Below are 12,119 nucleotides of genomic sequence, written 5' to 3'. Positions count from 1 at the left end.
ACGTATTAACTACTGTATTAGTTTATTTAGCAGTTCTACGATGCATGGTGTAAAGAGTATTTAACTTGACTAGAATAAATAGTATCTGTATTGGTATGAAGTATCAGGGCTATTCCTTTGTATCAAAATCGACCCTTTAAATTGCTTTTCCTTCTCCCCAAACTTATACCACAGTACAGTTTATATTGCATATGCCACCTGTAACACGCCTATGAACGCAGAACTGATTGTCTGTATAAGTGTAAAATTTCAAACTTGATTTTGAAACTAAGGAATAGATCCTCAGTACTGATTCCAATACTTCAATGATAATAAAAACACTCTTTTTTTGGACAATAGAGTGAGATTTTCAGCATTAAATAATAGTGCATTCTTTTAAATTACCACGTGGCTTATATCTGTGTAATCCCTCAGTCGTCCAGGTAGGTTCCGTAGTGGTCCATGGGCGTGTACTAGTCTATGTGTCTTATACTTGATCTGATACAACTCAAGGTCATTCTACAGCTTTTCAGGAAAGGTTCATTTCTGTGACTTTTTTAGTATTGATACCTGCTTTAATGAGTATCTAGTTTCTATGCTAGTTTTAGTATCTGATTTTCAATACTTTTGACAACCCTAGTCTGTATGGGTAAATGCATTTCACAAGTGCGTCTAAATCAGGCCACTGTACTGTCAGCTGGCCCTTCTGTGAGCTGGAAAGCCCCGGGTTGGTCTCTCATGCTGCGCTATCATAACAGCGTGTAACATGTTTTGCATACATGCATATGGACTCACCCTGAGAACATCCTCTGGGCTCTGGTTTGTCAGGGCTGCATATCTGAACGGAGAGAAAAGTGGAAAAAGCTTTTACATTTTCAAGGACACAGGAGGAGTTAGAAGTGTAGAAAGGGAGTTTCTCACACTTAGCTTGTGAAGGATCTCGCTACAGCAACTTTCTGATGGCTATTAATAGAAGTGTTGAAAGTTAGTTAGTTGTTAAGTTATTTGATTTCACCTGCAAGATTTGACCTATGATAATCTATCTTTGGGTATTATGTAAGCATTTTTTTTACGTACCAAAAGTTGAAGCATGAATTTCCATGCAAGAAGAGTCACCCTGCCTGCCATCACTCCACTCTGTCTCCAGAAACGGGTAGGATCCTAGTTTAAAATGGAACTTTGCTTATTTATAGATATTTGATTGTTGGATTGGTCCTATGTTTTTCATCCCAATCCAGTTCTTTTAGCAATATTACTTACCATGAATAATCACTGGTTTGGGTTATACTTTGAGAAATGTTATTAAGAAATTAGTTGCCCTGGGTATAAATTCCTATTTGTAGCATTGCGAGATAAGGGCAAAGTCTGCGTCTATGCACAAAAAAGCAGTGAACAGTGCTTTTGTATAAGAATTACAAATCATTAATGTGATCAGTATCTTGCAACGTGAAACCTGAATTTAGTCCAAGTCACAACATTAGAATTCTGTAGCATTGCAAGATGGACGCAATGCCTTGGTGAGGGTCTATGCATTTAATTGTACTTTATCCAATGTAAGTCTCAGTATTATATAGGCGGCAGTCGTGATGAAGTACTGAATTATGTTACTCAAGTAAAAGTAAAGTACAGAGGTAAAAAGTTACTCATATGAAAAAAAAAATCTACTTAAGTAAAAGTATTTAAGTACCCGTTTCAAAATGCACTTAAAGAGTAAAATGTTTAATATTTGTTGTTGATTTGTTGAAGTGTTAAATGTAATGATATTGATAAAAAATGATAAATATTTTGGTCAACAGTTGCAATACGAATCAATTTCTTAATTTTTCTTGTGTTTTTTGTGTATTTATTTTTGTTTACTCAAACCTGGAAAAACTTTAGTCAGGATGTTACCACAAACTTGGTAAGAATAATATGCTCTCAAATGTAGTGACGTGAAAGTAATGTGTCCACTGTAAAATTGACTTAAGTAAAGTACAGATACCTAAAAATTCTACTTAAGTACTTTACTACTTTTACTTCATTACCTTCCACCACTGGTAGGAGGTACAAGAAGGTATAGGGTGTATAGTCTTAAACTAAATCCTAATTGACAGTAGTTGCAGGCCTGTGTTTAACTTGGCCCTGGTTTGCCGCCTTGTTTGTCACACTGACAGTCACAGAACTTGTCAAAGCCAAATGTAAACGATCCTAGAGGGTCAAATACACAATGTAGTGTCAAGCTGTCTGACAAATATAGCACCTACTTGTCATGCTTAGTTACATAAGCACGCATCTATACCCACTTCTATATTGGCTACTAGAAAACCCCTGGCTCCTTTTCACTTTGCAAAGTAGTTCTTGGCTTTCGAGCAAGCTTATCACTCCTGTTTGATAACATTTGTCTGCAAAGTATTTTATCATCCCAGCTAGCTTTATTCCTTCCAGATGTTACTAATGTATCTTTGGCAAGTTATAGTGCAGTAGTGTTGTCCCTATACAAAAATTTCAAACTCGAGCTTGATACTAAGGAATAAACCCAATATTTGATACTGATTCTGATACTACAATGATAGTTTCTTTGGACAATATAATATGAATTTCAACGTTAAATCGTAGTACTTTCTTTTATATTACCCTGCGGTCTTATATCTGTGTAATCCCTCTGTCGTCCAGGTTCCACATTGGCCCATGGGTGTGTATTACCGGTAGTCTTTGTTTTCTTATACTTGTTCTGATAGAGCTCAAGATCATTCTAAAGCTATTCAGGAAAAGATTCATTTCTGTGTTTCTATAGCGTAGATATTACTGTTAGCTTGGAGCTTTTGTGTACACCCTCCAATGTAAAAGATGCAGCTGGGAGTTCAGTTCAAGGCAAAAGCAGAGTAGTCTAATTGGGAAAAAGCTCGTCCCGTCCCGTCCTTGAGATAAGGCGTCCTAATGGGGGATTTTATGTTCAACAAGGCAAGGGCTATATTTAGAGTTCCATGCAGAATCCCCAGCCGGAGCGTCTTGTCTTTTATCCACAGCACATGATCTTCATGTTCCTCATCCCTCACCGAGCTGCCTCGACCCTCCTGACTTACCACGTATAATATAATGTGTTCTTAGTATTGCTGGTCTGTTGCTGTAGTAGTTGTAGTGGATTTTAACAGTATTATACAGTATACAGTATTGGGAATGTGACCATATCAAAGTATTGTCAAAGCATTACTAATCATGGTATGATATTCAGAATCCTTTTACTCTGGATGATTTTTTACAGTTTTTATTAATTTTTTAAACAATTTGCAGTGGTCGAATTTATTCCTCACTTTCCAAATGCATTTCTAGCACCCTAATTATTCACCACAATACGTTTATAAGCAGTTAACACAACTTTCAAAAGCCAGAGCAGAGTTTTGCCATCACATTACATCACTAACAGTGCCGCACTTCCTGGTTTGTGGAGGATCAAACACTTTATAATTAGAAGCACACAGTAGTCCCATTTCTACCCAGCAGATCTGCTTTGACAATATATCTGTACTGGGGTTGAACTAATTTTGCTTACAAACAAAATCAAGTACAGCTACTTTAATCAATTATGTTTGTGCAATCAGTTTTACATTATTGATAATGTCAGAAATAACCATCATCTTGAGGTTTAGACTTAGTACACAAAACTGCATATGCCACGGGTTACCAAACATTCTCGCCACACAACAAGAAGGTCTCAGGTTTGACTCCTAATTGATGCGTGTTTTTTTCTGTGCAGACTTTGTGTATACCTGTGGAGCTCAGGTTTCCTCCTTCAACCCAAAAGATGCACAATAAGAAAAAAAAAAACTCCAGCTAAGGTAGTCCTGACCAAGCATTGCTCTCAGCCTCCCTCTACTCCTGTTGGCCAGTGGCATTGAATCACAGGTCAAATGTGGAGGACTTTTTTTTTTTTTGCCTTGTTTTGGCTAAATACTTATTTGGGTGGATCCCTTAAAGCCCTCTGTGTCTGTCCATGTGTGTTTTGCACTCAGTGGAACGCAACGTAATGTGCCTTAAACGTAAAAATAGTAATTATTATCAATATTTATCCTGAGTGTTTTCCAAAAAAGTCTCTTTTGGAACTGTGTGTCTTCTGTTTACCTGTTGCTCAGAAGCTGAATGTACAGTAACATGAATGCTTCTCTTTATCCCCTGATAAAAGTACATCTGTGTAACCTAGACTGGCCATTTATTAGACACGCTGGAAGTGATCATTAACCATATTTGAATTGTACCTTTGTAAACTTTCTACTAATGGGATAATTTGTGTATTGTGAATCATTTGAAGACACTTTTTACAGAAATTTGTAAGGTGGTAAGGAATAGATTTTTAATGGACAAAGTTGAAGGTTAAACTCTGTCAGGAAGTAACATCTCCTTGTGGTGTGTGGTGGTGAAGTGAAGATTGTGAGGCTGAGGAGGCGGATGGTTTTGCTGATGTGGTGAAGATAGAGTGGATTACGGCACATGACTGAACTGACAGGAAGAAGGGGGGAGAGTTTATTTATAAAAATAACCTGCAGATAGAGAGGTCAGGTGACAGTATTGTAGATCATAGGGCTTGGTTGAATTCACAATAGTATGCACATTTTAAATAAAGTACACATTTCAACTGAATCCAAAAGTATGTCATTAACTGTTAATAATATACTATCCCCACAAATACAACAGAATTTAAGCGATAAAGCGAGTAGCTAGTGCACGTCCTGAGGTCATTTGAGAGTGAGGTCCCAAACAGATATTGCTGTGTTACTTCTCATAAAAGGCCTATTGTCAGAGCCACTGTTTTATAATGCAATGTAATGTAATTGTGTAAGTTTGTTTCACTAACACAAGGAACAAGGATCATAAATCTTAAACAAATTTCGATCAACGGCACCGGATGCATTCTTAGGATTTTATTATTATACTGTGCTATAATAGATCAAACATTGCATAACCTGACTAGAAACATTAGCAAAATTAGCAAAAGTTAGCAGATGTTCCCACGTTTTTTTTGCAGGCCATATTTTGGGCAAGAAGGTCCTGGGTTTGACTCCAGGGTGGCACAGGGCACATGTTCTCCCTGTTCCTGTGTAGTTTTCCTCCAGGTGCTTTGGTTTCCCCTACCACTAAAAACAGGTACATTAAGCTTCTTAAAAAGTGGGACATTGGTTAAATAAAGGTCAATAAGTAAATCAATACATTCTATCTATACAATAAAATGTTAAATTTGCATTGCATTAAGTTGAATATTACCAGAATTTAAATGGAAATTATTTGAGCCTATAAAATAATAGATTCCAGGAATGTTGAAAAAAGATTATTATCTGTGAATCGACTTGTATTTATTTGCAATTCAGCACGTTGAATATTGAAAGTTATGCAAGTTAATTTTATTTATTTTCTTTATTTGGCAACACCACAAACCCTTTCAAACAAATTATCTCTATATCCATTGTTTATTAAAGGTTGTGAATGTATTCAGAATTGAACTGTTAACCAAAGACTCAAAATTGAATCAACACTAATACATCATTCCCAAAGTTTCATAAATATTTCATAATCTTTCAAATACAATCTCCAGCCTTAACTACTAAGCTTTCACTACATAAAATCACTTCATAATTTCAACCACATTTTCAACATTTGATTTATTTAAACTGCTCAAATAAAACTTTCAAAGCCTGTTCAGTCACTCTTATCTCACAGACCTCTTGCTTATCTTTGCTCGTAAAATATAACTTACGATTTCATAACAGTGAACCTTCATTTTGAGCTTTCTGCAATGCAAACACAGCCCCAGCCACCTCACATCTGCGTTAGCCCATACATCAGCGGCTCCGCCCTCCTCTCCTCCTCTCCGGTGAAACGCAATGCTGGCATGATTTGATTTGGCTAAGTCCCAGGACAGCCACTTCCTTATGGCAACGCTGCTTAAGCTCTCTACTTATCAGCCGCAGTGCAATGTAAATACCATTGTTTCATAGTTTGCTCGCTTTGCTGAGCTGGCGGTTTTTGAACTATGGAGTGCGATTAAGGGCAGCAGTGTTAATTTTGTTCACCAATATGTTTTTTTTATTTATGTATGACTTAAAGATCCCATATTATGCAAACTTTACTCTTGCGAGCTTTAAGCCATGTTATAATATTATCACCTTCTCGAAATCAGACCTGGAGTTGTGTTTTGTTTCATTTGAGTAACACTTTATTATTAATCTGTTTACATCTCCAAAGCTCTAAAATGCTCTGTTCCACCTTGTGATGTCATGAAGTAGTAGTTTTCAAGTTAACATTACCTTAAACCTCTTGTTCAGTAGAGATCAGCAATTGGCTGAAATTATTAAAATAATTCTAGTGAAGGTGTATAGAGTTTGAAAACACAGCGGAGCATCTGTATTGTCACATGACATCACAAGGTGGAACAGAGTGTTTCCTGTCTGAGATAAGAACACAGTCTAAATATGCAGGGTTTGTGTGTTAAACTTGTGAAAGAAACAAAACACAACTCCTGGCTTGTTTTTGATGAGGAAACAACATTATAACAGATCAGAAAACAGTGTAATATGGGCCTTTTAAAGCTACCATTTGTAATTAGATTGGCCGACCCGCCCCTTGTTGTATTCTCACATCCCACCACTAGATGATGTTTATGTTACTGCTGTCTGATAGTGTGCCAGCTTTGACCCGACAGAAGAAGACCAGAGAGCACAGGTGGGGAACAGCTTTCACATTTGCCATCTGCTGGTAAAAGAAGTCAAATAAGCTTACAGATGGTAGCTTTAACTAACTGGTTAACTGGTTAAATCCAGCTGTCACTCTCTCAGATTCACGATATTACCAAGATAGCATATTTTTATCACCATGTATTGCTCCACCCAAGTATGAATAAATAAATTGAAGATCAAAAACAAGGATTAACGACTGGAATTTAATCTCTTTTCAGTCCATAATTTATACTATAAAAACTCAGTATGACACAGTCCATTAACATAATAAGTTGAGTGAGTTTGCATGATAGCTTGATGATGACTGTAACTAGATTGAACTAAAAAAAAAACAACGATTTGGCTCTAATCTAAAAAAGACTTAACATTTGTTGTCATAGTGATGATTGGTTTTGTGGGCAGTGCATGCCGGAGGTGTGGTCCACAGACAGTGGGTAGTGAAGCAGTCCGCTGGGTCTGATGTCATCGTCAGTATGGATTTATTAATGGCTCCTCAGTGTCTCCGCTCTCTGACCTCCTCCCGATCGCTCTGAAGGGGCCTGGCTCATCCTCTAAGCTCCAAATCATACGAGTCATACGGCTGCATGCAAGAACACACAGCCAAGTGCTTCTATGTCTCTGAGATTTTAAACTGTATTTGAAGTTCTTAATGGTAGTTACTTTGGCATGTTTATTTATTTGGATCCCATTAGCGGAAAGCAGTGCAGTCAGCTAAGTCTTCCTGGGTCCATTGAAATATAAATGATAAAATCTTTAAAACAATCACAGTTGAATTCAAGTTGATCTAAAGTGCAGTGTAAAGTGCACATTTACCCTACATTTAGTTTGGCCAGTATGCTAATAGGTGTGGAAGCACCCATTAAGAGCTGAATATGACTCAGGCACAGTGCACACTTAGTGTAGCTCAATAGACCTAGCTTACATACAGAAACTGTAAACAATAGCTGTTTTCAATTTCAGTGTCGTTAGCTCCTTCCTTCAGACAGATATAAGGCAGTGTCCACCAATAATCTGACCAGAACTGAAGAAGTGGCTGGGAAGAGCAGCGAAATGTCTTCACTCTCACAACGCTTTGTCCAGTTGTCAGTTTTTACTTTTGGGTTTTATTGTGTGGCATGTATGCAGTTTATTTATATTCTTATCCAGGCAGTGGCTCGTACTTGTTTACTATCTATTTAATTTATATCTGATTACAGTACAAAATGCATAGGTTGAGGGGTATTTTTTGTAGTGATTTGTACTTAAAAGCTGCACTATGGAACTTTTCTGACAAAGGGAGATGTTTTGTACAGCGTGGAATGTTCCACAGTATAGCATTAAACTTGTCTCTTTTGCTTTTATTCAATTGCAGGTTGCTCATAATTACCATGAAAAAAAAAAAAAAAACCATAACTGTGAGTGGGTCGTGTCTCCACAGATCTGACCTGTAACAAAAGTTTAATGTCATACTGTTGACCATTCAAGGCAAAGTAATAACATCTCCATGGAAACAAGAAGTTATGCTTTATTTACATGACTGATCATGAAAATGGTGGGATAGCTTCTGGTGCAGGCCTGTTATGTGTTTTTTTTTTTTGGTTTACAAGTGCTTATATATACTCTCACTGAAGTAATACTGCTATATTAGAATACTCACAGGGTCCAAATAAAGTGCATGAATAAATCAGCAATTCTATAAGTCAGTTACTGTGTCGATCGTGACTGTGGTGCAGTTATTAAGTATGTTCCTTTGTTGCAAAAAGGTACCCTGACATTCTGACGTTGTGTCCCCTGGCAAGAAACTCCACTGACCACTGCCATCTCCGTAACATGACCGGTGGTGACAGGAGGGGCATCTATCATAAAAAAAAAATCTGCCATATCAGTGTGCTATGACAACCTGTGACACAAAGAAAGCAACTGAATGGTAAACTATGAACAAATTTGGTTTAGTAACACCACTTGTGCAGTTTCCTGTGTCCCCAAAAGTTTCCTCCCTTGTGTCAAATTAATCAACTTTGACATCAACTTTGACATTGTAATCAACTCCCTTTTGCATACCACATTTGAGAAAGCTTGACCAATTTGCTCCTTTGCAAATCTCTCTCTCCCTCTCTTTCTCTCTCCCTCCTTTGCGTACCCACCCGCCCGCATATGTTAGTCTATTGCAGCACTTTTGTAGCTGCTTCGTGGGCTTTGGTGTTTCTATGCTTACCATGGGTGTGTGAATATACCAGACGGGGGGTTGGTTACAGAGCCTTGTGACTCTCTCTCCCCTCTCTCCTCTCTCTCCTCCTCCTCCTCCTCCTCCTCCTTGGGCTCCCTCACTTTGCTTCTGCTCTGGTTGAGAAAGCAGGTGATCCAAAGTTGCTCCAGATCTTCCTATAGAATGCATTGTATCATTTAGTTGAATTGGTTTAGCACTGTTACCTTATAATGCTTTGTACGCAGCCGTATGTAGGTTTCAGCGCCTGTCTACCCTCAAAGCGGTGCCCTGAGCAGACGTGGCGGGTGAGTCAATTTCACATGGATTAATTTGATTAGCTTTGAAGTCTGAATAAGCCATTATGAAACGTTTGGTAGGTAATATTTGCATACTTTTGTAATATGTTTTAGTATAAGTAGCATAGTTATGATGGCACAATAATAAGCTAAGAATAACAGTGATGTTTGAACTATATATGTTGTGTTGTTCTTTAAATACATGCACAGTAGTGTATTGTAAATAACAGCTGGTGATTTCTTATCAGTGTTTGAGTATGAGTTGTTGTTATGGAATTCTGTGGGACATGAAAAACCATCGTGTGACACTGTGTCATACGATGAAAACTAACCTGTCACACAGACGGTAAGGTTCACCCGACTGATGATGTGTTGTGGCAATAATAATGCTGTTAAGTAATACCTTAGTAGTTGTGTTTTTTTAAAGGTGCACTATATAACTTTTTTGCTGGACAGTACCCCACCTGCGTGTCTCCATGGAGATGTTATTGTGTTACTCTGAATGTTTCACTGTATGGTATTAAATTGGTCTATTTTTAAATGTATCTTGGAAAGAACATTGGTACTGTGAGCAGGGTCACCTCTCCACAGATCTGACTTCACTATTTTACTTTGGTTTAATGCTATATTGTGAATAACCATTGTGTGGTTAACAGGAAAGGATACATGTGATGATAGAGACTGCATTTTTAACTAAACATGAAACAATAAACACAAAAATGCAAAATGTGCTTCAGGAAGGAATGTTCACAAATCCATTCATTTTATAGTGTGGGTAACACCCCAAAATATTTTTCCATATTGTTAACCTGGCTCTTTGAGTTCTATACATTAACCTGGAATGGCTCTTGCTGAAAGAGATGAGAGCCAGTTATCGTAATGTTCAAATAAATACTTCACATTGATTGGTCATGGCGTCACAACAGCAGATTCCACAAAAATGCGAGAATCCATCTTGGCAAGGTTGCCATATTGCTGTCTTGAAATGAACCTTTTGCCTTTTCTGTCTTGTAGGTAATCAAAGTGTACAATGAAGACCAGAGCAGCCGTGCCGTGGAGGTGCCCAGTGACATCACAGCACGGGACGTGTGCCAGCTCTTTGTCCTGAAGAACCACTGCATTGATGACCACAGTTGGACCCTGTTTGAACACCTGTCCCATCTGGGGATAGGTACGCTCTACACCTCTCCTCCTGTCCTCAACACAATGTATTAGAGAGAGGAGAGCAAATATTATTACAAGGATAGTACCAGAGGGCCAGGTTATATTCACTGGAGTTGGTGCAGTGAACTATATGGTTGTAAATGTAATTAAACTACTATTATATACTATTTTATTTACTATTTTATTGAGCTGAAAATGACATTTTAATGTTTAAAAAGAACAGCAAGCCTTTTTCTTAGTATCAAGTTTCAAGTGAGGCAACCTCCAAATTTAAAGCCACAGTATGTAACTTTTTGGCAAATAGACTACAATAAAAGCATGTTATCCTGCTTGTTTTTATGAAAATATTGTTACTTTGGCTATAATCTTCCACAGTATGTGATAAAATGTATCTGTCTCCATGGAGAATGTTCCAAAGTATGCTTTAAGCTTTCTATTTCCATGGAATCATGCGAGTGACATGCCACCTCCAGAAAGTTACATACTGTACCTTGAAGCCATGCATGTACAGTGTATTTCACTTGTTTTGGATTGTTGGTTGCAAGAAATTTAAATAGGATTATCAGCAGGCATAATCTGTATCCAAGTGTTGGCATTAAGTGGCTTTTGTTGAGGTATTATGTGCCATGCCTTCAGCCCTAAAGTAGCTGGGATAAAAACTGTGTCTCCCTCTCTTGTTTTCTCTGACCTGCCTTATACAGTGTACAATCTCTAATATACATGATTACATTTAAGGCATTCAAGTTCTGACAATACAGAGGTGACAGTGAAGATGTAGCCAGCCCAAGTACTACTTTTCTCATCATTCATGTTTTAGATTCTTGTGGTAGATCTGTCGGCACATCTCCAATAGGATGTCCAATATGAGCGTACAAGTATGGGTTGTAGGTGGGTGGTATAGCTCGTATTAAGCAAATAACAGTCTAAGACACATATGTCAAACTCAAGGCCCGTGGGCCAAATGTGGCCCTCCAGATCATTATATGTGGCCCGCTTTAGGGTAAGTTAAAAGGTATGATGGTCTTAAAATGTAATTTTATCAGGAGACATGCAATTACACAGCCATATTTTAACATCTAGGGAAATGCATTTGTAATATTTGTAACTTGAATAAGTACTAAATACAGAAACACTTAATTAACAAATTTAAAAAGTAGTTAGATTTATTTTACATCTGACCCTTTGAGGGTAGCCATTTTGTTGATGTGGCCCTCTGTGAAAATGTGTTTGACACCCCTGGTCTAGGAACACATTATAACCTTTACCAACACCATACCACGCCCCTAGTGTATTTTTTTGAATGATGAATGATTTTATTCATCATTCACTAGGGATTTTCTAGGGATACCACAAGATTTCATGAGATATAATTCCGATAGACTGTGTACACATGAAAAAAACATTATTTTCCCATGTATTTACATTTAGCTTGGACAAAAGGAAGGGTTAAATACCGGTCAGTTACACCTAATGATGAAGCTGTAGTTATAAAAAACAGTTCTACAGTCATAAAAACATAAAATAAAATAAATTTAAAATAGTGAACTGAACGAAATTGTGAACTGTCAAAATCTCATTTTGTCTCACCTTGTTTTGTGGTAGTTCTATCTCATCAACACACCTAAAATTTTACCCAGATTACTAGGATATATAATTCTTAGACAGCTTGCCATTTCAACCCTTCATCTATGTTTAAAAACTAGCCATATATCAACACTCCGCTACAAATCTTATTGTGTGGTTTGAAGTAGCTTCAAAAAGAGGTGCTCAATCTCCATTCTGAAGTCTGAC

The 12,119-nt window shown here is 37.5% G+C and overlaps 1 protein-coding gene across 2 annotated transcripts in view; it reads left to right on the top strand.

The window, feature by feature from the left end:
- grb14 (growth factor receptor-bound protein 14) overlaps positions 1-12,119 on the top strand; it is a 46,220-nt gene that overhangs the window by 18,872 nt on the left and 15,229 nt on the right. The window contains exons 1-2 of one of the 2 annotated variants that reach the window (XM_055230485.1): positions 9,008-9,173; positions 10,179-10,335. In XM_055230485.1, coding sequence (XP_055086460.1) covers positions 9,099-9,173; positions 10,179-10,335 — 232 coding nt within the window. In that variant the 5' untranslated portion in view covers positions 9,008-9,098. Of the gene's footprint in view, positions 1-9,007; positions 9,174-10,178; positions 10,336-12,119 lie in introns of those variants that run through there. The other variant, XM_033987477.2, reaches the window with a different exon arrangement.

The sequence above is a fragment of the Periophthalmus magnuspinnatus genome, chromosome 21 (assembly GCF_009829125.3).
Source record: "Periophthalmus magnuspinnatus isolate fPerMag1 chromosome 21, fPerMag1.2.pri, whole genome shotgun sequence".
Classification (NCBI taxonomy): domain Eukaryota; kingdom Metazoa; phylum Chordata; class Actinopteri; order Gobiiformes; family Gobiidae; genus Periophthalmus; species Periophthalmus magnuspinnatus.
The sequence above is the reverse complement of the archived record's forward strand: the minus strand, read 5'-3'. Positions and strand labels throughout refer to the sequence as shown.